At 44.4% G+C, this 27,387-nt stretch overlaps 1 protein-coding gene across 1 annotated transcript; it reads right to left on the bottom strand.

Moving 5' to 3' along the window:
- Nucleotides 1-452: 452 nt before the first annotated feature.
- On the bottom strand, nucleotides 453-27,166 carry LOC134437394 (macrophage mannose receptor 1-like). Its single transcript, XM_063186887.1, has 10 exons — nucleotides 26,878-27,166; nucleotides 26,276-26,596; nucleotides 25,853-26,098; nucleotides 25,024-25,217; nucleotides 16,963-17,329; nucleotides 16,343-16,696; nucleotides 12,802-13,152; nucleotides 2,896-3,243; nucleotides 732-1,082; nucleotides 453-460 (listed from the first exon to the last, which is right to left on the bottom strand). Exons 1-10 carry the CDS (start codon nucleotides 27,164-27,166, stop codon nucleotides 453-455), a joined length of 2,829 nt encoding a protein of 942 aa, XP_063042957.1.
- Nucleotides 27,167-27,387: the final 221 nt, after the last annotated feature.

Here is a 27,387-nt window from a genome sequence, read left to right as displayed (position 1 = left end):
TAATGTTTCTGCAATCACTTGAATAAAAAGAATCACCCATATAATGAATCTCCCAAAATAAACTGCAACCTATGGTAACCACCACTAAGATCTTTCAACCAAACCTCCAGAAATATCATTAACAATAAGATCAATTCAATCTCATTACTAGGAATCTATTACTAAACCGAGAAAGACTACATGCTTCCGGGTGACTTGCGAACTCTATTGGGGTTATCAACTTCAATCTGATTGGTTGTTTAAACTGGGCCAGGGGAGTAATACAGGGTACATGAACGAAATCAAGTACATGTGGGAGAGAGGTGTGTTTAACTGGAATGAACTCTGGGAGCATTAGGACCCAGAGGACACAGAGTCTCCATCCCTTGCATCAGCACCGACTCCGGAGTCTCCATCCCTCGCATCAGGACCGACTCCAGAGTATACTGATGGGGTTTCTCCAGGACTCAGTTTCACTGCTCTGCATGAGGACAGGAAAAAAAACACACACACAGTTTAAACAAAGTGGGGACAGGCACACACATGTACATATAACCTCATCCTTCCACACATATCTGTACACACATACTTGTAGGCACACATGCACGCACGCACGCACGCACGCACGCACGCACGCACGCACGCACGCACGCACGCACACACACACACACACACACACACACACACACACACACACACACACACACACACACACACACACACACACACACACAGGGTGACAACAGACTCACCTTCCTTGGTGCAGATGAAGTTGAGTTTCCGAGTTTCTTCAAAGCTGCCCCATTTGCCCCCCTCTCTATTCACTGCCCCCACCTTGTGTGTACAGCCCCGATCTCTCTCTTGATTTGAGACCCAGTTGTCATAGTCGCAGATTATCTCTCCACTGACCCAGAACCAGAAGCCCAAGTTGCAGGAGTAGCGCAGGCCCACCCACACGTAGGGAGTTGAAGCTTCTTTGGCCCACCCCGCCACCCAGCGCTGGATCTTCTCAGAGGGCACAGACACCAGGTCCTCATGGTGCTGTCTGCAGTACTCCAGAGCCTCCTTCCAGGTCTTTTGCTCCTCCACCAGCACCAGCTTGTCTGAGGGGAGGAAAATGGTAAAAAGACATCTTAGTAGACCTCATAAAGATGGTATCGATAACTATAGATGAATAGGAGTGTGGATGAGATGAAATCATTAAACAATAACACACTCACCATTGTTGGTGATGTCAACAGAGCTGCTTACTGAGGATGTCTTTGGGCGATCGTTTCTCTCTCCTCTGCACTGGTACTGATCTGCCTCTAGGGGGAGTGTGATGGTGATGTTCTGGGTGGTCTTACCAGGAGCTGGGTTGTTGTCCTTTAGCCAGACATACTGATGCCAGTCAGAGTACTCTGGTATATCACAGCTGAGGGTGACGACATCTCCAGAGTAAAAGGGACTCTGAGGAGACACCACCTCCACTGTAGCAGCGGGGAAGGCTGAGGAATGAAGACAAACACAGAATGATGACACAAAGAAACAACCAGAAACAACTTGAACAAAACCTTCATGATCTGTTACACTAGCGGTGGCCATAAAAGTGCCCAAAATGGGCATAATACCCTGCCTGTGGTGCTGTGAGTTGCAGGTGTGAATGTGGCCATCCCAACATAACACTGAGTTGAATGGTAGCAATCAGTAGCAATTCACTCTGTTAACAAATGACCATTGATTGAAATATTGACTCACCCTGGTGTATAATGGGCATAGGTGGGCTCGGCTGCGATTGAATTGGGCAACCTTTTCTCCATCCAATACACCGGTACTGGCCTGCGTCTTCTGGGAGTCTGATGTTGATGAACTGACCGGTCTTGTGAGTAATTGGGCGGTAGCTTTTATTCTTATACCAGCCATAAGCCCAGTCTGTAACTGTGCCACAGTAACCCTGTGCTATGTTACACTTCAGAGTGACTTCATCTTCAGCGTAAAATGGACTCTGAGGAGACACCACCTCCACTGTAGCAGCAGGGACATCTGAGGCATGAGGACAAATAAGACAAATACAAAATTCAGAAATGAAGAAGCACTGAAGCATCAGGATGAGTTGTAAACAAAGAGAAACAGCAAAATAAACTTCAATAAAACGTAAATGAAGTGTTGCTGTCAGTAACTATAGGCCTTACCCATAAAGGACACCATAGTTATTTAGCTATTGGCCATAACCAAGACAAGTGTGACATGCCACATGCTTCAGGAACAATTGTTTAATGTTGACTCACCCTGGTATTCAATGGTAACAGGTGTGCTGATGTAGGGTTCCACTGAAGAACCGTCTCTAAGCCTGTGGCACTGGTACCGACCCGCATCCTTTGAGAGTGTGATGGTGCTGGCCTGCATTCCTGGGTATTTCACAGCTGAGGGTGACGACATCTCCATAGTAGAGGGGAGGCAGAGGAGACACCACCTCAACTACAGGGAGAGCTGAGCAATGGAGACCAACACAGAAATCATTTCAGTAAACATGATAAAATTGCACAACAGTGCTGAAATGTATTATCAATAAATACATGGGTGGCAATTACCAGTACAAAAACAACAAACAAATGAATTCTGAAATCAATAACATCATAAATCATCAATAAAAACAGTGCAATTTTCATCATCATCATCATCATCATCATCATCATCATCATCATCATCATCATCATCATCATCATCATCACCATCACCATGAAGAAGAAATGATAGGAAGAGACAGGGAGAGAGAGAGAGAGAGAGAGAGAGAGAGAGGGCTGGGAAATGACCCAGGCCGGATTCGAACCTGGGCATGCAAGCCCATTTGTGACTGAGTGTCTTGGCATGCTGTGCCACAGAACCACCCATATGCTTTTACATGCTGCTGAGCTGCCTGAGGGCTGAAAGACTCACCTTCATAGCAGACAAAGTATCTTTGACTATCACAGGATTTATCATTCCACAGACCAGAGGACCGAATTTCCACACAGAGACCGTGAGAACTGGAGTCGAAGCTGGGTTGATGAGAATCCCAGTGGCGATAGGAGGAGCTGCTGCCATCTGACCACTCCCAGGCATGTCTGAACAGGCCGATCCAGGGAAAGACATTTCCTTTCCCCTTAATTAGGTCTTTGATCTTGTCGTTCTCAGCCTCGTTCTTGATGGTGGCCAGGTCTGTGTGTTTCTCTCTGCAGAATCTCTGAGCATCTTCCCAGGTCTTCTCCTCTTCAACCAGCACATAGGGCTGTGTAGAGCTTGGCCCTGTTGTTATGAACAGTATGTCACTGTATGTGATATGGGTAACTCACGACCCAAGCACAGTCTAATAGTCTGACATAACACGACAAAGGAAGAGGTTTTGTTGCAAAACGGGGTATCCACATTTTTTGACTTTTGCATTTTATTATTGGAAATTACTGTTCAGAAGTCCTGTCACCTATGGTTGAATTCTTGCCATTCAAATATTTTGAGAACATACTTTTTCAGCCTACAAAAAAATGCGTTTTGCAATGCAATGCAATGGAATGCCAAATAAATACAATTTCCCAACATTCTACAAAATGGATATACACCGTTTTGCAACATCACACTTCAAATGCATCTTTATGCATGAGAGAGTAAGGGAATATAGGTGGTGTCTCACCATTGCAAATGAAGTGCCGCCTGTCAGTGCAGTAGTGATCGTGCCACTTCCCCCCCTGGTGAATACACCCACAGTCTTCACCTTCACTGCCTAATTGCTGGCCTCCACCTGTATTCCAATTCCAGAACTCAGCCTCATTGTCTCCATAGAATCCCTCATCAGCCAGAGACCACTGCCACTTAGGACTGTCCCCTCTCTTTAGCCCCATCCAAACCTTCCCCCCCGCCCCAACACTATGGATCCTACTCTTGATCTCCTCCATCTCTGCCATGTTGTCTATGGTGGCCAGGTCAGTGAACTCCTCTCTGCAGTACTGCTGAGCTGCTGTCCAGGTCTTCTCCTCTTTCACCACATGGAACTGACGTGGCACAGAGGAGGAGAGGCCACACACACCTAAAAAGGGAGAGGGAGTATACTTATATATGTGTCATTATTTTGCTATTTTTATGTGTGTGTGCATGTGTGTGTGTGTGTGTGTTTGTGTGTGTGTGTGTGTGTGTGTGTGTGTGTGTGTGTGTGTGTGTGTGTGTGTGTGTGTGTGTGTGATTAAACACAAACAGATACTAAGAAATGCAGCAAGAAACCTAAATAAATAAAACCATACATACATAGGCCTACATTCATACATACATTCATACATACATTCCTACGAGCCCTATCTCACACCTTTCGTAAAGTCTTCACGAAAATAATAGATTAATTTTCACGGTGCATTCACGTTATTGCCCGCCTTTCGTAAAGTCTTCACGAAAATAATAGATTAATTTTCACGCTGCCTATTCACTTGAATTGCCCCACTGCTGCTATGGTTATCCAAACGTCTGCAGGGGCGGGGAGGGAGTGCTGACAGAACACTGCTGATACACTCGGGACTCACTAATTCGACGCCCTTTCGGTACTTATGCCTTATGTCCCCTAAACCTAAACCTAAACCTAAACCTAAACCTAACCCTAACCTTAACCCTACTTAACCCTAAACCTAACCCTAACCCTAACCTTAACCCTAACCTTGACCCTAACCCTAACCCTAAATTGCTTGTTTGAAATGTTTGATTACTATGTGACGGTAGGCTACCGAAAGGGCATCAAACTAGTCTAGGCAACAGTCGGGCAATTCAAGTGAATAGGCAGCGTGAAAATTAATCTATTATTTTCGTGAAGACCTTACGAAAGGCGGGCAATAACGTGAATGCACCACGAAAATTAATCTATTTTTTTCGTGAATACTTCACGAAATGAGTGAGATACGGTTGTTCCTACATACAAACATAGCAGCCTACATAGGCCTACCTGCACATAGGCCTACATAGCCTATATATATAGGCCTGCATACAAACAAACATACATTCATTCACACATACGTACATAGCCTACATTCATACAGTACATAGCCTACATGGATACATACGTAGCATAACACACACACACTGTACCTAGGGTGAGCAGGAGGACACACCACCCGTGAGCCATGTCTGCGAAAAAATGGGAAAAGTACAAAGAAAATCAACGTATTGTCTATATTGCTGCTGTTACACAAAACCTAAAATGTGACTACAGTGTCTTACTAGCCAGCGGCTAAGTCACTCCTTAGTACTGAGGATTAAAATCAGTGTGACCAGATGGAAAATCAGATGGAACATTCCAAAACCTCAAAATGATCATTGTTGGGGGGCTTTTGGGTGGACAATGTCATGCAGAGCCGAATGGTTGTTGGCAACTGAATGAAAGCTCGTACATCATACTTTTTTCCTCATCATTAATTGTTGGCCTACAGGACAACACTATGGTGCAAATAGGCTACAGTAATTATTGCACATTACAGTTTTTGCCTACTGCTTAAACACTATAGGCCGATGCTTAAACCAAGCATATTGTTAAGTTGTTGGTACTATAACTTAAACACATGTTGCTTTACCTTAAACAAAAGTCAAGCATTACACTTTCATACTAGCCTGGGAACTCCCATACTGCCTTTAGTTCTACACAATCGTTTCGATCTGAAAGACAGTCTGGCGAGGATGACTCATGACGTCCAAGATCATGGGCCCTGTGTCATAATGGCCAAGTATTCTGACCTTAACAGTTTCTCTGCCCAATCAGAGAGCAGGGCAGTGTGTCATAATAGCCAAGTATTCTGCCCCCTACGGAATTTACAATAGGCAACTCCCCAGACCTAATCTCACTTGTGATTAGGTCTGGTGTTAACCAGGCAACTTTCATACCAGTTTTGCAAAGCACTTACTCCTTTACGCAACACACAGACTCCAGCTGTCTGCACACCATTTTATACACAAGACACTTCGTTCAAAAGTAAAATCTCAGTGTCATTGTGAAAACACATCTGTTAAAAAAAAAAAAACACACTGATGTATGGCAAGATTTAGACAGAGACACTAAAACACATGCTTTCAAAATTAACTATTCTGCCAGTTACAAAGTTGCATTCTTTATATTACATTGCACTTATTTTATTTTGCATTGATTTGTTTTACTTTGATTGCTTCTATGCTAAATTCACACCTACCTAAATGATGATCTGATTTGTTTTCTCATTTGGTGCTATTGTCTCTCTTTTGACATGAAAGTGAGGTTTTGACAAAAGATTGATGAGTTTTTATGGCAATGTTAAGGTTTTGATACCAGTGTTTCATGTTGGCATATGTGAAGGGTTTATCTCCAAGTGTTGAGAGTAATTGGCTTGTGTGTAGAGTTAACTCTATGAGCCAAATTTTGCTAATTGTGTGCAAGCAGTAGGCAAAAACAGTAATTGAAATGTTACCTTGCTTCTTTAAACTGTGTTGGAGCTCATCTAAAACACTTACTTTGATTGTCTAGTAAGTAGTAACTGTATTATTTTTTTTATTTGTGTTCATCCACTCCATCTGTAATAGGCCTAAACTACACTCTCCCCTCCCCCCTACAAGCTAAACTACTTAACAGTCACACAGCGCTGTCACACACCGGGACCCACTAGTTCCACGCCACCTCGGTACGGCCGTGGGCTGTACAACTTGTGTCTTACGTCTTAGCCTACACTATCTATCAAATTATGATAGGCCTATGCCATACCATGCTGATAAGTTAGCCATTTCATTTTTTCAATATATGCATAAACAGTATGCTTCTAATAGCCTTGATAACGGAAGCCGACTACCAGCAAAGTGGTGACTAATTAGGAGCTGTTATTTTATATATATATATATAAAATATATTGAATAAATTAATATATAATATTATATATAATATATATAATATATTTATATATAATATATAATATATATATATATATATATTATATATAAATAACAGCTATATTATATATTGAATATATATAAATAACAGCTCCTATTTAGTCATTTCTATTTAGTCAGTCTCTATATAATTTATAGCACATTTAAACAATAAGAACTGACCTAAGTGCTGAAGAGTGTTAAACTAAAATACTAAAATTAAACACTAACAAAAATTACATTAAAAGCAAGACAAGGTCAAACAGCAAGAATAAAACACAAGATACAGAAGAAGGCATTCCACAATGTAATAACAAGTAAGTAAGTAAGTTTAGTAAAAAAAAATAAAAAATACTTCAACTGAAAACACGTAGCCTACCGGCTACCAGCATTCATCTGCACCGTGGGATAGCTGTCATTTTGAATGACGTAAGACAAAAGTATAGCCCCCCGTAACGAGGTGGCGTGGAACCCGTCACACAAACACACACACCTTCTCCCTCCCAAAACACACACCCTCTCTCCTCCCAACACACACACCCTCTCCCTCCCAACACACGCACCCTATCTCCTCCCAACAGACACACCCTCTCCCTCCCAAAACACACACCCTCTCTCCCTCCCAAAAAACACACCCTCTCCCTCCCAACACACGCACCCTCTCTCCTCCCAACAGACACACGCCCTCTCTCCTTCCAACACACACGCCCTCTCTCCGCCGAACAAACACCCTCTCCCTCCCAAAACACACACCCTCTCTCCCAACACACACCCTCTCCCTCCCAACACACGCACCCTCTCTCCTCCCAACAGACACACGCCCTCTCTCCTCCGAACAAACACCCTCTCCCTCCCAACACACACACCCTCTCTCCTCCGAACAAACACCCTCTCCCTCTCTCAACACACACCCTCTCTCTACCAAAACACACACACCCTCACCCTCCCAACACACACACGCCCTCTCTCCTCCCAACACACACACCCTCACCCTCCCAACACACACGCCCTCTCTCTCTCCCAAAAGACACACCCTCTCTCCTCCCAACACACACGCCCTCTCTCCTTCCAACACACACGCCCTCTCTCTCTCCCAAAAGACACACCCTCTCTCCTCCCAACACACACGCCCTCTCTCCCAACACACACGTCCTCTCTCTCTCTCATACGCTCTCTATGTCTGTCCGTCTGTCTGTCTCGTATGCACATACCCCCAGGTGTTGACATGTCATAACTTCGCTATGTCTTACTAACCAATAAGCAACTCTGCAGAGCTGAGTCTATACGTAACCTATTGTCACCAAAATGGAAATGACCGAATAGAAGTTTAAATGTCATTTAAAACTCTCAGTAATGTCATAGCGATGGTGTAGTTGTCATAGCGATGCTGTTGTGGTGTAGTTGAGACAGCAAAGAGTGCGTGGGCCCTCTCTAGTCCATGGGAGAAAACACAACAACTTGACATTTGAGTATGTGTAACTAACTAACCAACCAGGTCTCAGTCATTACAACAGCTGGTAATGACACCTAATTTACATTTGACTCAGTGAGACTAACTAACTAGCTCTCAGACATACCCAACAGCTATTAATGCTAATTTAGTTAGTTTGAATTTACATCATTCGTCAAAGTCTTTCTGGAATCGCCCTTACCTGGCCAGGTGGGTAAAGTGTCCTTTATTGGAGAACACCTGCAGTACGATGGAGGGTCTGTGGTCAGTGGAGGATGTTGTTTCCAGGAGAGCTTGCGTGTTAAAGGGTGAGGAGAAGTCTTCTCTTTGCCACCACTGCTACCTACTGTCCTGTGTCCCGTCCCCTCTCTTTGTTTAAAGGCTGATCTTTTCCTGTTGCCCCCCTCCCCCCAAAAAGCTACCTCCCATCCAGCAGGCAGGGGCTTTGACATTGCACGCGATGGTGGAATATGTGATTTGCCTGTCGTCTGCTCTCTGTTTTTTGGGATTTGCATACACATATCAGGCCTGAAGAGCACGTCACCGATGACGAATGCACAACATCATTGGCAACAACAGTTATGAATGCCCCTATACAAACACAAACACATACACACGTACACACGTACACACGTACACACACACACACACACACACACACACACACACACACACACACACACACACACACACACACACACACACACACACACACACACACTCATACAGAGACAGGGATCCCTGTTTGTCATTTTCCAGTGAAACTCATCTACATGTAGGTTGCTGTTACCTGAGTGGGCATCTTTGTTGTTGATATTTTGCATCATTTGGTGTAAACTTCCTTAATTGTGATCTTGAGCCTCCTATGCAAATAGTGTGTGTGCTTCACACACGTCATACACACACAGACACGGCGGCCATTTCTCAATGTCAAGTGTATAAGCCTTGGAAGTGTGTCAGTCTAATTGGCTGTCTAATTCAGTGATTGGATACTCCGCAGAGTTCACCAAAGAGCATCCAATCACTGGACGTAAATATGAAGACTGATACACTTGGAGGGGGGGGGGGGGGGGGGGGGGGGGGTGGGGGGCGGGGGGGGGGGGTGTTGGGTGGGCACTAGACTTTGAGAAATGGCCAGAGTCTCACACACTAGGCTGCTTGGTGCTCCACCCCTTCTCCCCTCTCTCTCTCTCTCTCTCTCTCTCTCTCTCTCTCTCTCTCTCTCTCTCTCTCTCTCTCTCTCTCTCCCCCCCCCAAACACACACACACACACACACACACACACACACACACACACACACACACACACACACACACACACACACAAAGCTTTCACTGGGTCCACGACATGGGGAATCGGTCAGTTCTAGGTCCTCCCTTCTTTGAACCATTATTTTTTTCCAAACGTTCCGTTCCGAACAGAAACGGAATTATAACGTTTCCGGTTATGCGTTCCACCAATAAATTGACGTTCCCAAACCGGTTAGAACAGAAAAATACTGTTCCCGGAACGGTTAATTTCGTTCCTGTCAGCTGATTACTCCCATAGGCCTAACTGACGTTAATTAACCAAGAAAGACGGAAGTGCAAATGAGTCAGCCTACATTCCAAACTGTTTATTCAAGCAGATGAAAAGAATATCCTCCAGAATTTTGTCATTTAGGGACGACCTAAGCGGAGAAGCGGAGAATAAACCTCAATGATGAAAATGCACGCTCCACGCTGACTTGGGTCACGGGGAGCGCTATGATGGACATTGTGAGTTTGTGCATATTTAAAGCGGCCATGGATGCCCAATAACGTCGAACATATGTTGGTGCGCTTTACACGCGCTTCTCTGCAATGTCTTACAATGATGCAATGGAAACTTTGCCCTTTTGTATGACAGTGGTTTCTCTTATTTAAGATGTGGAGTGGAGACTTTGTAGTCCACAGCTCTCTCTCCATTCAGTCAGAGAATGTCTGATGTCACACAGGACGTGAACCTCAGCCGCCATGGTAACATGCGCAGGAAAATAATTACTTTTTTGTTTGTTTGAGGAACGGTATTAACCGGTATTAACCGGTTACCATTATTTTTAAATAAGTGTTCCTGTTCCAGAACATAAAAAATAATAACGTTTCCGGTTTCGTTTCTGTTCCCTGTAAAATACAAAAAGTTCCCGGTTTTCGTTTTCGTTCCTTGAACCGGTTCAAAGCCCTGCCTGGGGACAACTGACCCTTTTGGGCCGGCACAGCCGCGTACACACAGTCCCGAACATAGCTCTCTCCCTCTCTCTCTCTCCCTCTCTCTCTCTCCCTCTCTCTCTCTCCCTCTCTCTCTATCTCTCTCTTTGTCTCTCTCTGACACCATCGATTTGCATCTTTCTATGACAGTGTTATCTGTGTGATGCTTCGAGGAACTAGAACGAATATCATATGCAAAGGTGCTGGCATCAGTAGCACACAAATTACTTCTCTCTCTCTCTCTCTCTCTCTCTCTCTCTCTCTCTCTCTCTCTCTCTCTCTCCCTCTCCCTCTCTCTCTCTCTCTGAAGTTTAAGATATCTTCTCTGTGCTTTAAGGAAGGACACAAGGTCTGTGTTGTCATGCTTTGGTCAGTTCTGCACAGTCAAACACACCTGCAATGATGTCAAATTTGGCCCGTGGAGCAATTTTATTTGGCCCGCCAGATCATTTCAAATGTGTATTACAGTTGCCCGACATACACCATTAATGTATAGCGCAATGACTTGAACATGAAATTTGCTGTGTCACAGGATGTGCAGATACATTTTAACTTACAAACATGATGGGAAAGAGTGTATGTGAAATTTAAACATTAGTATGAAGTGCATGCATGCACTATTTTAGTCAATTTAAAAAAAATAATTGTTGAGTTCGGCCCGCGACTTCGTACCAGATTTTGATTTTGGCCCTCGGTCAATTTGAGTTTGACACCCCTGACTTAGACACACACACATATGGCAGCCTATTTCATTTTAAATATTTATTTAATAGACCAGTGTTTCTCAACCTTTTTTTAGGTGAGGCACCCTTTCAATTCATTTCAAGGTACATTTCAATTTCATTTCAAGGTACCCCAAACCAACAAGCCGTAACATGGCATCGCATCCGATACCACACAAGCTTAGAAAAGTAACACATTTGAAGGAGTCACACGACCTACGTTTGAAGTTGCAGCTGACAGGGGCGACCTATATTCACTTTATTGTGCATAAATGGCAGATGAAAGATTCTACTGACTAGCATTAACTTATCAATTTAGACAAATATGCCTATTGAGAAAAACTGTAATACACAAATGTATGGATCTAACAACAACACTGTCATTGATCAGCATAAACAAATCGATCAAATCATCTCTGTTGTGTTGATATACGTACAGTATCCTCTTCATTAATCAGTGTAATATTAATCATATAGTCAGTATTAATCATATAATCTTTATTGCATTGCTATTACATAGGCCAGAGATGGGCAACTTTTATGATGAGGAGGGCCACATTTTTTCATCGCCACCATCGGAGGGCCACAAGAGCTCACATCTGACTGCCACTCGAGTTTGAGGTGCTGTTGGTTGCTCACTGACTGGTGACAGCCCATATAGTTTGGAGGGAATAGAAATGTACTCTATTTGGCGAACAGTAAAATTACAAAGGATGTCTTATCTACGGGCCGCACTGAGTGGTGATGTGGGCCGCATGTGGCCCTCGGGTCTCCAGCTGCCCATCCCTGACATAGGCTATTTATTCCATCAGCATAAACAAAACTGCCCTCTGTATTAAATCATTCTGAAATTTTAGGACTCAAGTGTAAATCACTCTGAAATCTAAGGCACTCAAGTGCAAATCATTTTGAAATCTAAGGCAAACAAGTTTTAATCATTCTGAAATCTAAGGCACTCAAGTTTTTATCACTCTGAAATCTGAGACACTCAAGTCGTTCTATGATACATTCAGACAAATGCAAACCATAATGCCAATTTAAAAGCAAAAAAACAATGTAACATAGCATATTAGGTAGGATATAGTGCTGCAGTGTACACGTGATTTTAACAGTGTTTATAACTTTATGGAAAGAAAGGCAGGAAGAAAGAGACATGGACGATTGTTTAAACTTCCTGTACATCGTCTCCACTGCCTCCATCATGAAGTATCCTGAAAGAGGAGAAACACACACACACACACACACACACACACACACACACACACACACACACACACACACACACACACACACACACACACACACACACACACACACACACACACACACACACACAGTCTGTCAGGCATTGATACTGTAACCCTATACATTTACACACACCTCACTCACTCACACACACACACACACACACACACACACACACACACACACACACACACACACACACACACACACACACACACACACACACACACACACACACACACACACACACACACACACACACACACACGCACACACACCACTGTTACACAGAAACACACTTACACTCATCTTTGGTGCAGATGAAATTGAGTGCCTGAGTCTCTTCTAGGCTGAACCACTGGCCACCATCTTTGTCGACTGCTGCCACAGTTTTGTCACATCCTGGCATTCTGTCCCCATCTGAGGCAAAGTTGTCGTAGCAGATTGTGTCTCCACTCACCCAGAACCAGAAGCCAAAAGTGCAGGAATGGCGCAGGCCAAGCCACACGTAAGTAGTTGAGGCTCCTTTGGCCCACCCCTCCACCCAGCGCTGGATCTTCTCAGAGGACACAGACACCAGGTCCACATGGTGCTCTCTGCAGTACTGCAGAGCATTCATCCAGGTCATACTCTCATTAACCAGAACCAGCTTGTCTGGGGAGAAAGAGAACAGCCATGATGTCAGTAAACAGCCATAGCTAAACAAGAGTACAAACAACACAAATATTGGGGCAGTCAAGAAGAAAAGACAGGGGGGGGGGATAACAGAAGAAGCAGTAACAACAGACGTTTTTAGATGCGTCCCACGCATCTCTATAAGAGGCTTTGGTGTCCGTCCGTCCGTCCGTCCGCCGTCCGTCCGTCCGCCCTCCCGTGATGCGTTTCTGAATTGTGATTCCCTCTTGTGATTCCCTCTTGTGTCCACAAGGTGGCAGTCGCTCAGTTTTGGCCTGGAGCTCATGCGTGCAAACCAAAACGTCTACCATAATGGTTAGCAAACCGGCTACGCAGCTGATTGATTGCATTATCTGACACAACTGCAGAAGCACAGAAGTCTGTATGCATATTCCATCCATGTGTGCCATGAAATAGGAAGGCATGAGACATTTGCAGATAGCGTTTCCTATGTACACATCTATGGCCAAGAGACCGTGCTCTTTGCCAGTGAGAAAAACATAGCGGCACTTCCTGTTGATTTTCACATGAAAGTTTTGCTTAATTTAAAGTCCCTAAGCGACTATAAATGTTGTGGCTTCCATATATTGATGTAAAAGTGCCCCACGAAGTAATGAAGCACAACAAAGTTACTCCACATTTATTACCATTTGACCACTCGTTTTTCTATGCTAACAGGGTAGCTAATGTAGCATTGTAAATGATCCAGGGAGAAAGGGGGAAATGTTGTGATTTCAGTCCGCCTGAGGCAACGATTTTCGTGGGGAAGATGACCTGCATCTCGGTGGCATTGAACCACGCCCCCGTGCCTTATTTGGCTCGCTCAGCACGTGCGTCCTCAGTCCAATCGCAATGCTTTATTTTCCCCAGACGTTTAATCGCATTTAAGTGAAAGTGCCATGTATACACATCGCAAAATAACTCTTAATCCGATCTATTTAAATCGCATTTATTAAATCGGACTTAAAAACATCATGTACACGTAGCCAATGTCTCATTGATTAGTTTATGGAACTTACGGTTTGTCTGTTACGGTCCACGAAGACAATATCCACGTGAAAACGCAAACGCCTGCAAACCACTGTTTTGACAGAAAGACAGTTCACCTGTCGCCTACTCTGTTTTCTTCCCAAAGCGGCATTTAAAAGTATTCCATGAAATCCAACATCAACGTCACTTCAAATAGCCTAGGTGACAGCATCATGCACACACATGAAATAATACTTCAGTGAGGGGGGGACATCACTGCTGTCATATTAAAGTGAAAAGAGAATTTCACATTTTAGTTTATTTAATGTAGGCCTATGCAAAATTGCAAATAGCCTATTCATTGAAATCTGTCCAGAAAGGGTTGTAATGTTTGCCTGTTTTTTATGTTTGTAATTATTATTTTTTTAAAATAAAAAATCGTGATTAAAAAAAAAAAATAGCCTAACAAAAATAGAGATTTTATGTTAAAAAAAAAATGTGATATGGGATGGACCGATGGCCCCCCTAGCTAAATTCGCCTTAGGTCCCCACATTGCTAAATGTAGTGTAAGGGATTATTTTGAAAAGACAGTAACATGTAATCAGCAATGCATTACAGTTTTTCAGTAAATTGCCCAACACTGTTGAAATCCTATGGTACTTTTTCAAATCCATGCTTATACAGTACATGGTAGGCTTATTGATAAATTGCCTTGACAGGTTATGAGGAGGCCAAGGGGGCGTTTGGGCAAAAAAGGTTCAGAACGGGCATAGACGGACGCATCTGTTGTCCGCCTGTCGGACTTGTTCTTTCAACTTTCAGGATATTAATCACTCACCATTGTTGGTAATGTTAACAGAGCTGCTTATTGAAGATGTGTTTGGGCGATCTCGTCTCTCTCCCTTGCACTGGTATCGACCTGCCTCAAGTGTGATGGTGATGGACTGGCTGGTCTTACCAGGAACTGGGGTGTCGTCCTTCAACCAGACATACTCCCAGTCAGTGTGGTTGGTTATGTCACACCTGAGGGTGACGACATCTCCAGAGTAGAAGGGACCCTGAGGAGACACCACCACCACTGTAGCAGTAGGGAGAGCTAAGGAATGAAGACAAATACACCAACATGATGTGTAGCTTCAGAAGTTGCCATAAGATAGCATCACCACCATTGTAGCAGGGGAACTGAGATCTTTATCATGAAGACAATAACAAAACCAAGGACAAAACAAACAACAACTGGCCAGAGATAAATAAACATGCATTTACAGATATCCACTCATATTATGTAAGGGTTAACGTTCGGCGAGAAGGTCGCTACCGTGGAATAGCAGCACGACAGAGAGAATCTTTAGACCCCGACACGGAGCGGAGGGGTCTTGTTCTCTCTGAAGTGCTGCTATTCCACAAAGCGACCGACTCGCCGAAAGTTAACCCGCTTATTATATGGATATACTTAAATGATTCACACATGGCGGGGACATTTCTTTAGGCCTATTTAATGTTAAGATTGTTGCTGCGCAAAACAAAACAGTGCCGTTGTGGAACACCGCTAGGCAACAGCTAGGTAGCCAGGACAACAGGTGTTGTCTATCACAGCAGCTGATTAGAGTCTTGTTGAAAAGTCGCTTTAGCAGTGAAAAGTCTTGTTGCCATTGACAGCGGTCTGTTATAGACCAACCCGTCCGTTATCGAAAAATAACTGACGTGCGAACGTTGGGAAGCCCCGTTGAAATGAATGGAGCATTCGACCGATGACGTCACAACCATATAATAATCATAATTAATACTGGGTTAACTTCGGCATGGAAGAAGCGTTTTCACAATAGGCCTATAGAAAGCGGAGATTTCTCAGCTTTTAAACAAGCTCAGCTTTTAAACAAATGTGTCTGTAGGTCTAACACAGAATATTCTGTGGCTGTTCAAAAAATGCTTAAAATTGACAAAACTGTAGCGCTGAAATTCCAAACATAGTCTGGGATTCAATGTGTTATATGATCACTGTATTGGTGCAGGCGGGGGGACACGGAGGCATCCAGACCCTCTGAGTGGGGGATGATGGAAAAAGTTTGAGAACCACTGTCCAAACTCTCATTTCATGTCCTACCCTATGCTATCAAACCAAGGCGCAAAAACTCTAAAAGTACCGAAGGCAAAAACTGAAAGAAGAGCCTCTCATTGATTTAAGGCCCAATGACTCACCCTCATAGCAGATAAAGGCATGTGATGTGTCACAGCTATGATCATTCCACTGACCGGAGCGAGATTTAATTTTAACACAGAACTCTTTTGGATTGTCGTCGCCATAGTTGGGCTCTCCATGTTCCCAGTGGCGAAAGGAGGAGTTGCTGCCATCTGACCACTCCCAGGCATCTCTGAAGAGGCCGATCCAGACCTCTCCAGGATTTGGAAATCCTTCGATTTTGGTGATCAGATCGTTCTCTCTCTGGTTCTTCACGCTGGCCAGGTCTGTGTGCTGCTCTCTGCAGTGTCCCTGAGCTTCTGTCCAGTTCTTGGCTTCTTTAACAAGCACAAAGTAGTGTGTGGAGTCTGTCTCTGTAATGCATGCACATTATCACATCACATACTAGAACAGCTCCACAGTCTAAACCAATGAGTCTGTATGGTCTTATAATAATAATAATAATAATAATAATAATAATAATAATAATAATATTAATAATAATATTTTTGTTTAATATAGCGCCTTTCAAAACACCCAACAACATAACAACAACAGTTTATATAGAATCATCAATAGGTTAACAAATGAGATTTTGAATGAATAAAATTAATAAAAATAAAAGAAAATAATTTCTCACCATCGGCATCATAGCAGAGGAAGGGATATGTTCTTTTGCATGGGTCATTGTGCCATTGACCATTCTTATCAATGTAGACACAATCCTCGCCATCCCTCTCATCTTCATTTCCTGATGTTGGCTGGCCTCCAGCCCAGTTCCGGAACTCAGCCTCATTCTCTCCATAGAATCCCTCGTCAGCCAGAGACCACTGCCACCTGCCCTGTGTCAGCCCAATCCAGGCCAAATCTCCAACACCTGTATCATTCATCTTTCTCTTGATCTCATCTATGTCTGCCATATTGTCTATGGTGGCCAGGTCAGTGAACTCCTCTCTGCAGTACTGCTGAGCTTCTGTCCAGTTCTTCAGCTGTTTCACCACATGGAACTGATGTGGCACAGAGGAGGAGAGTCCACACACACCTTGGAAGAGAGAGAAAGAGAGAGAGAGAGAGAGAGAGAGAGAGAGAGAGAGAGAGAGAGAGAGAGAGAGAGAGAGAGAGAGAGAGAGAGAAAGAGAGAGAGATTGAGAAAGAGGTAATAAATCAACCATGAGAGGTCATGAGTAATACTATAATAACTGTATTTGTATTTTGTATAGCACAGTTGGCATGCAGCTCAAAGTCCTTAACAAATAGATAGAGAACACTTAAAACTAAAAATAATGTTGTTATACAACCAGGGGGCAAATAATGATATGTATTTCATCTAGATTTCAATGTACAGTTGGGGTGTAAGCTTTGCCTGACAACAGCCCATTATTATCAGAATTGTGCAGATGGGCCCACCAGCAGGCGAGTTCACTCTTTGCTGAATAAACTCAGCTACATCATAACAGCATTGCTATGACATTACAGAGAGTGAGAGCCTCAAGTAGCAGATTAATACTTGATCATACAGTTTTGGCGACAGTAAGGCTACAAAAGATTCAGTGGGCGCTGGGCAGCATGCAAACACGACTGACACTCACCAAGCACACAGGAGAGAGAGAGAGAGCGAGAGAGAGAGAGAGAGAGAGAGAGAGAGAGAGAGAGAGAGAGAGAGAGAGAGAGAGATTGTGGGGATAGAGAGCGAAAGAGGGGTAGGGGTTAACAAATTAACGCGGTCAGGAGTAATACTGCTTTTAACACAGCCAGGTGACTAATAATTAACATCTCATTTGAATCGGAGTGTCAGCTTTACCTAGCGATAGACCAACATTGTAGCCTAGCTATAGCCTCTTAGTGCAGACGGGCCGGCAAGCCCGTTCACTCTGCTGAAAAGACTCAGATACATTGCTATGCCATTACAGAGCAAGAGCCTTACTTGATCATTGCCGTTTTGGTGACAGTAAGGTAACAACAGAGGCTCTGCACTAAGGGGTTAATTTCCCTGGCCCTCTTGCCTCTAGTGGTTTATTACTGCAGGTGCACTGGGCAGCATGCAAATATGACTGGCACTCACCAGGCACACAGGAGAGAGAGAGAGAGAGAGAGGGGGGGCAGAGAGAGACAGAGAGGGAGGGAGAGAGAAAGTGTGTAAACGAGTGAGAGTGAGAGAGAGAGAGAGAGAGAGAGAGAGAGAGAGAGAGAGAGAGAGAGAGAGAGAGAGAGAGAGAGAGAGAGAGAGAGAGAGAGAGAGAGAGAGAGAGAGAGAATTAGCGGACATGCAGCAGATGTCTTGTGCATTAGGTGTCTTATACAGAAACAGTAAGTGGACCTGCACTGACCTGGGAACAGGAGCATCAGCAGGAGGAAAATCCCCATCTCTGTGGAGGCAGACAAAGGTCAAACACACATTAGGGATATATCACAGCTATGCACAAATGAAAAAATATGGCTAGCTACGCTTAGACCAAGGGAGGGGAACCTATGCCATTTGCGGCCCTTGAGGACTTTTAATCCGGCCCCTGATATAATTTTAATGTTATGCAGCTTCACATGAAATATGACATATTTTGTAAACGAATCTTAGAAATCACATTTGCAATACAATTAAATTATATTCAGGGGATTTAGAGAAGGTGGGATCTGTTTTAAAGCTGCCTTCAATATAAGCCTGAAATGCTCCGGGGAATCTTGGTTTGTGTTCATAGTGCGGCCATCGGAGCACTTTTATGGCCCTCGGATGAATTTGAAGTGGCCCCTCGAATGAAAAAGGTTCCCCACCCCTGGCTTAGGGCCAAAACATACCAAGGCGGAACGGAACGGTCGCGGGACAAACCCGGTCTTTCTGCTTAGTTTCGTTCGGTGTGTTTTTCTCTGCCTTTCACACTGACAGCTTCGGGGTGCGCACCGCGGCCAGTCCTGTTAAAAAAAACCCCACAGCTAAAGCTAGCATGCTACTTTGCCATTCATTTGAATGAGACACCACCGGTCACCAGCGTGAAAAATACGCTCGAGTTCTATTTTCCAAATGCAGCACGGCGCGGAGCAGGCTCCCGCGCCGCTGACGCCCGACTACCGCCGGTTGGTGTGTAAGGACAGATATGTTTCAATGTATTTTCACCGACGCCGATAAAAAAAGCGTTCCGCGACACTTTACCGCCCCGGTGTGTAAGACCCCTTAGACCATGCACATATACAGTACAGTAGACAACAATAGATGATTTGTCTGAATGCCATATTTACATTGGATTATTTTCTCGCTGTCATTTATAAAGCACATTGGGCTACCTTGTTGTGGAATGGACATGAAATGAACTATATAAATGAAGTTGGCTTGACTTGTCATTATTTAAACGTACAGTACAGTATATCCTTCATGACTGTAGCCACTTGACCATTAGCTCATTCTGAACATCATGAATTCATAATATTTCACAAACATCACATAGTTTATAACTTTAAGCATTAATATTAAGTGTTATCATCTCACCTTAAGGAGTCTGTGGCCAGTAGCTGGAGGTGTATGGTGATGAGGTCGACCCTGTCAGTCTGTAGTTACGAGTTCGACCCTGTCAGTCTGTATAGTGATGAAGTCGACCCTGTCAGTCTGTGTAGGGATCAGCTCTGCCGAGCTCTTTGACGTTTAATTCCTCATTGAGGATTAGTCACATTTTTTTCTTCCCCTTTTTATAATGGCGTGTTCTGTCTGTGTGTGGCTCTGGCCTGAGTGGCATTGGTCGGTCATATTTCCGATTTGCCTGCTGCCCAGCACACCTGCAGTTTACAATCCTACTGTAGTCAGACCCCAGTTCTGCAGAAACGCACACACGTACGCACACGTACACTCTCTCTCTCTCTCTCTCTCTCTCTCTCTCTCTCTCTCTCTCTCTCTCTCTGCTCTCTCTCTCTCTCTCTCTCTCTCTCTCTCTCTCTCTCTCTCTCTCTCTCTCTCTCTCTCTCTCTCTCTCTCGTGTACACACACACACACACACACACACAGGCAAGTTAGGAAGTGAAGCTTGAGTCATGGTACCCTATTGTTCCCCATATTCCTCCAGATGCCGTAAAAGCACATCCTATGCAAAGGTGCTGCCGTCAATAGCACACAGTGGATTTCTTAGAGTAAATCCAGCATCCAGCATTACCCTTAGCCACAGTAAATCCAGCATTACCCTTAGCCACAGTAAATCCAGCATTACCCTTAGCCACAGTAAATCCAGCATTACCCTTAACCACAGTAAATCCAGCATCACCCTTAACCACTGTAAATCCAGCATTACCCTTAGCCACAGTAAATCCAGCATTACCCTTAGCCACAGTAAATCCAGCATTACCCTTAGCCACTGTAAATCTAGCATTACCCTTCGATAACAATAATCCATGAGACACCACAGCTAAGGGGATCCAAGTATTATTGTGCCTACAACCCCCCCACCCTCGTTGCCTTGCCACAGTTAACTATCATTAACCTTGCTGCATGGTTTATTGCTTACAGTGAACAGAGGGCAGTGGCATTTATTGCTTATAGAGAAGAGTGGTGAGAACTGTAGCACTGTAACCTGCAGGTGTACTGGGCAGCATGCAAATATGATGAACACTCAGGTCAGACACACAGCAGAGAGAGAGAGAGAGAGAGAGAGAGAGAGAGAGAGAGAGAGAGAGAGAGAGAGAGAGAGAGAGAGAGAGAGAGAGAGAGAGAGAGAGAGAGAGAGAGAGAGAGAGAGAGAGAGAGAGAGGGAGGTAGGGCGGAAGTGAGCTGCAACATGAGACTCACAGAATGTCTTCAAATGAACTTTGACCTCTGTGACAAAATCTGTGGCAGTTTCACGGATTTTGCCAATTTGCAGAGATGGGGTCACAGCCCTACAGCTCTATGTCCCCAGAGAGAGAGAGAGAGATAAAGAGAGAGAGAGAGAGACACAGAGAGAGAGAGAGAGAGAGAGAGAGAGACACAAAGAGAGACACAGAGACAGAGACAGTGAGCCAAAGAGAGAGAGAGATTAGTCTAGAGGAAGTGATTCAGGTTGTGCTTGACGTACTATATCTCTAATTGTATATCTACAAATGCATTACAGTACTGGGGAGTGGGGACTGGGGGAGAAATAGGGCCCGGGCACTTTTGGCTGAAAGGGGCCCCTCATAATTAGCGGTGCAGAACTGATTCACCTGTGGGCTCTGCACCCTCATGGGCCCCTATTTTCAGAAATGTAAAAAAATTATACATATATATTTACATTTCTGGAAAATAGGGCCCCACAAGGGTGCAGGGCCCACCGGGAAATGCCCACTATGCCAGATGGCCAGTCCAGCCCTGACACTGGTTACAACAAGGCAAGGCAAGGCAAGGCAAGTTTATTTGTATAGCGCATTTCATACACAGGTGCAACTCAATGTGCTTCACAAAATTAACAAATGCAAAAATACAACAGAGGCTCTGTGCAGGTTAATATGCTATCGCATATGGATTCCTGCATAGACCCATGGATTCCTGTTCTGGACCAGACTCTAAAGGCGTCTCCATGTTCTGAATATAGGTCTGTATTCCTGTTCTGCGTTTCGGTTCTGCACATTGAGGAGCACTGATGAGCCGTGTGTGCATTTATAAATACCAATGCCTGAGTGCTTCCGAGACAAGTGTGGTTTGAAACATTTTTGTTGGTTAACATTTTCGGAGCTCGCTACCTGTAGAACTTGCACATCCTAAAGCTATTCTATTATAATGTAGTACAAGTGCTGCCTGATGCATTTTGCAGGCTTAGCCGTCCTGCACCTGGTTGTGACTCCGTGTAGCCTCTCGAGGTATTCAAATGGAGCCCAGACCGCATACTGACACAGCACATCACAGTGTCGGTATAAAGAGGCCGTTTGCATAAAGAGCGGGCCTGAGCCCTATTACCAACAAAAGGACACACACACACACACACACACACACACACACACACACACACACACACACACACACACACACACACACACACACACACACACACACACACACACACACACACACACACCTCCTTAAGCACCTCCAACACGACAGGATTTGTCCAAATCAAAATGACTTTATTTAGTAAATGTGTGAAAAATGTGTGAAAGCAATACAGACCAGATGGAAACATTTAGACTGGAACACCAGTGCAACATGGACCATGGTGTGTGTGTGTGTGTGTGTGTGTGTGTGTGTGTGTGTGTGTGTGTGTGTGTGTGTGTGTGTGTGTGCGTGTGTGTGTTTGAGTGAAAGTAAGAGAAAGTGTGTGTGTGTGTGTGTGTGTGTGTGTGTGTGTGTGTGTGTGTGTGTGTGTGTGTGTGTGTGTGTGTGTGTGTGTGTGTGTGTGTGTGTGTTATTGAGAAGTAGAGTAATAATGTCAATAACAACAAACATTTACCCATAAATGTCAAACACAGCAAACCATGAATTGTAAATGCCAAATAACAACAAAACAAAATGTGAACAGCAACAACACCATAATCTGTGAGACAGAAATCTGTATTACATCCAACTGATTAAACCAAACCCTATCACATCAAAACCGTTAAGAGTTAATCCCAAACATATAAAACTGAAAAAAACCCTCAAAAAAAACTGAAAAAACCTCAAACCGTAAAGTTTAAATCCCTACCACATCAAACCGTAAAGATTAAATGCCAAACACATCAAACTGTAAAGTTTAGTGAAGTGAAGTGTAAGCCCAACTGGGACACTCCAACTCCATTGTCATTGTGACACAGCACTCCACAGCACACACATGAACACTGCACACAACAAAATTGCCTTTATGCCTCACCCGTGCAAGGGGGCAGCCCCCAATGGCGCCCGAAAGGGACCAGTGCGGCGGGACGGTACCATGTTCAGGGCACCTCAGTCATGGAGGAGGGTGGGGTAGAGCACTGGTTAATTACTCCCCCCGGTTGGAAGTCGAATCGGCAACCTTTTGGCTAGTCTGATGACATAACCACTTACCAATGACTGCCCAAATCCCTATAGGGCCTATCACACCAAACCATAAAGATTAAATATCAAACACATCACTGAACACAAAAACACATTGAGACGTTTTTTTGAGTTTCTCTCCCCTTTATGCTGCACTTTGTAGCACCCCATCACATGGGCAGTGTTGGCAGAGGAGCCATTCGGCAACGCGGAAGTTGCAGGTACGAGTCCTGCTCTGTCTGAACCCATCGATGTATCCTTGAGCGCGATACTTAACCCCAAGTTGCTCCTGGTGGCAGGATGGGACCCTGCATGGCAGCCACTGCCACCGGTGTGTGAATGCTCGAAGGAGTGGAAAGACGATATATAAATGCAGTGTATTTACCAGTCCATTCACATCAAACAATAAGTAGTTTAATTCTCTATCGCATCAAACCGCAAAGTTTAAGTATCAAACACATTACATTACAATGCATTTCAATCAAGAACATAATCAGATACAAAGCAGATACAAAGTGCACATTGTTGTGATTATGTCCTCGATTGTAAGTCGATTTGGTTAAAAAGGGTCTGCCAAATGCAATGTAATGTGTTTGATATTTAACCAAACCTTTAACTTTGAACCTCTATCATATCAAACCATAAAGATTAAATCACAAACACATCAAACTGTAAAGTTTAAACCACATCACACATGTAAAATGTAAGCATCAAGTACAATAAACCACTCATGTCAAACAAAACAAAGAGTAAAAAGAAATAACATCAAAACAGCCGTAACCCATAAACCCTCTTAAAACTGTGGGATAAAATTAAGCACAACCCTACTGTTCCTAAAACACAGTACTAAGATTCTACAAGACCTTAATGCCATAACCCATAATTAATGTTTCTGCAATCACTTGAATAAAAAGAATCACCCATATAATCAATCTCCCAAAATAAACTGCAACCTATGGTAACCACCACTAAGATCTTTCAACCAAACCTCCAGAAATATCATTAACAATAAGATCAATTCAATCTCGTTACTAGGAATCTATTACTAAAACGAGAAAGACTACATGCGTCCGGGTGACTTGCGAACTCTATTGGGGTTATCAACTTCAATCTGATTGGTTGTTTGAACTAGGCAAGGGGAGTAGTAGAGGGTTCATAAACAAAATCAAGTACATGTGGAATAGTGGGGCGTTTGGAATGAACTCTGGGAGCATTAGGACCCAGAGGACACAGAGTCTCCATCCCTCGCATCAGGACCGACTCCAGAGTCTTCATCCCTCTCATCAGGACCGACTCCAGCCTCTACTGATGAAGTTTCTCCAGGACTCTTCATGACTAAGAAGAATTCAGTTCCACTGGCCTGCATGAGGACAGGAAAACACACACACACACACACACACACACACACACACACACACAGACACACACAGACACAGACACAGACACACACACACACACACACACACACACACACACACACACACACACACACACACACACACACACACACACACACACACACACACACACACACACACACACACACACACACAGTTTAAACAAAGTGGAAACAGGCACACAAATGTGCATACCGGTATAACACACACAGAGGGTGACAACAGACTCACCTTCCTTGGTGCAGATGAAGTTGAGTTTCCGAGTTTCTTCAAAGCTGCCCCACCTGCCCCCCTCTCTAATCACTGCCCCCACCTTGTGTGTACAGCCCTGATCTCTCTCGTCATTTGAGGCCCAGTTGTCATAGTCGCAGATTATTTCTCCACTGACCCAGAACCAGAAGCCCAAGTTGCAGGAGTAGCGCAGGCCCACCCACACGTGGGGAGTCGAGGCTCCTTTGGCCCACCCCTCCACCCAGCGCTGGATCTTCTCAGAGGTCACAGACACCAGGTCCTCATGGTGCTGTCTGCAGTACTCCAGAGCCTCCTTCCAGGTCTTATTCTGATTAACCAGGACCAGCTTGTCTGGGGGTTAGAAGAAATGACAGTATAAGTAGGATACATTAAAGAAATAATGTACTAAGCCAGGTTGAGATGAGAATGAGAGTCACCAGAGAATCTCAGAGATATGAATATTTTCTGTATGGAAATATCACATTTGGCAATAGGCCGAAGCATTACAGCGAGCAGCAGAGTTGCAATACCTACTCTGGCCACCATCCTACACAGTGCACATCTAAGAGCAAAGACAGCACAAGTAGCCCGATGGTGGGCTCGAAGATCAAGCAAACGTATGCAGAGAGTATGCTAAGCGCGTGCGTGCCCATGGGGACCCCGGTTCGAGTCCAGACAGGGTCATTTCCCAGCCCTGCCCCATATCTCTCTCCAGCTCATTTCCTGTCATCTCTCACACTATCCTGTCATAATTAAGGCACAAAACCCCCCAAAACATACAAAAGCAAACGTATACAGAGAAAACAAGGCCAGACGTGAAACATGGCTAAAGCCTCTGTGTCCTGGCTTGCTATGTTAGCATTGGTCATACGTACCTCATACAGCATTACACATGTTTTCACTGATCAATCAATATTGCAACGGATCAACAGATAATCAATCAGTCAACCAAACAATCAATGACAATGTATTTAATGTTGACTCACCCTGGTTTTCGACAGCAACAGGTGTGCTGATGTAGGGTGCCACTGAAGAATCTTCTCCCTGCCTGTGGCACTGGTACTGACCCACATCTTCTGGGAGGGTGATGGTGATGGTCTGGTTGGTCTTACCACGAAGTGGGCTGCCATCCCTTCGCCAGCCATATTGGTGCTGGCCTGTATACTTGGGTATGTCACATCTGAGGGCGACTGCATCTCCAGAGTAAAAGGGACTCTGAGAAACCACCACCACTGTAGGGCGAGCTGAGACAAATGGAGATGATTTATTTTTGTGAAGCACATTGAGTTGCACCTGTGTATGATGAAATGTGCTATACAAATAAACTTGCCTTGCCTTGATTTAAAAAATGTTAGAAAACAAACTATCCATTATAGTCATTGTCTGACTGTATATGCTGGAGGACTCACCTTCATAGCAGACAAAGTGTCTACGTTCCTCACAGTTATGATCATTCCAACGACCAGAAGACCAGATTTCCACACAGACCGGGGGCTGCTGATTGGAATCTACGTTGGGTTCATTAGGGGCCCAGTGTCGGAAGAAGGAGCTGCTGCCATCTGACCACTCCCAGCCATCTCTGAACCCAAACCAGAAGAACCCCACATTACCAGTGGCCGTGTTTTCTATCAGGTCTTTGATCTTGTCGTTCTCTGTTTGGTTCCTGATGGTGGCCAGGTCTGTGTGTTTCTCTCTGCAGTATCTCTGAGCTTCAGTCCAGTTCTTCCCGTCTACAACCAGCACAAAGGGATGTGTGGAGTTTCTCCCTGTAGTAAAGTATGCATCATGGTTAACTGAGAAACAGCGCTGTCTAACTGTGTGATGCAATGTGACACACATATGCATAGGTTTAAACAATCTACTACAGTATACAGTATGTATTCATGAGTGAATAGGGGAATTAGGATGGCATCTCACCATTGTAGCAGTGACTAATGTGCGTAGGTTTACAGAAAGAGTCTGTGATATGTTCATGAGTGAAATGGTAATAGTTTGTTAAGAGATGTCTTACCATTGTAGCAGATGGAGCCATATTCTTTAGTGCAGTAGTCGTCGTGCCACTTTCCATTTTCCTTCCTAAATGACACACACTGCTTTCTTGTCTTATCTGGCTCGTGTGGCTCTTCTGCCTGTGTATCCCAGTTTCTGTACTCACTCCCATGCCTCAGCCCAATCCAGACGTCACCAACACCTGCTTTCTGAAGCTCACCGTTGATCGTCCCCAACTCTGCGTCGTCGTCTATGGTGGCCAGGTCAGTGAACTCCTCTCTGCAGTACTGCTGAGCTACTGTCCAGGTCATCTTCTCTTCCACCACATGGAACCGACGTGGCAAAGAGGAGGAGAGACCACACACACCTGAGAGAGAGGGGGGGAGGAAGACAGAGTGAGAGAGAGAGAGAGAGAGAGAGAGAGAGAGAGAGAGAGAGAGAGAGAGAGAGAGAGAGAGAGAGAGAGAGAGAGAGAGAGAGAGAGAGAGAGAGAGAGCAAGAGACAGACAGACAGCTAGACAGGTGGCATCCA

The sequence above is a fragment of the Engraulis encrasicolus genome, chromosome 21 (assembly GCF_034702125.1).
Source record: "Engraulis encrasicolus isolate BLACKSEA-1 chromosome 21, IST_EnEncr_1.0, whole genome shotgun sequence".
Classification (NCBI taxonomy): Eukaryota; Metazoa; Chordata; class Actinopteri; order Clupeiformes; family Engraulidae; genus Engraulis; species Engraulis encrasicolus.
The sequence above is the reverse complement of the archived record's forward strand: the minus strand, read 5'-3'. Positions and strand labels throughout refer to the sequence as shown.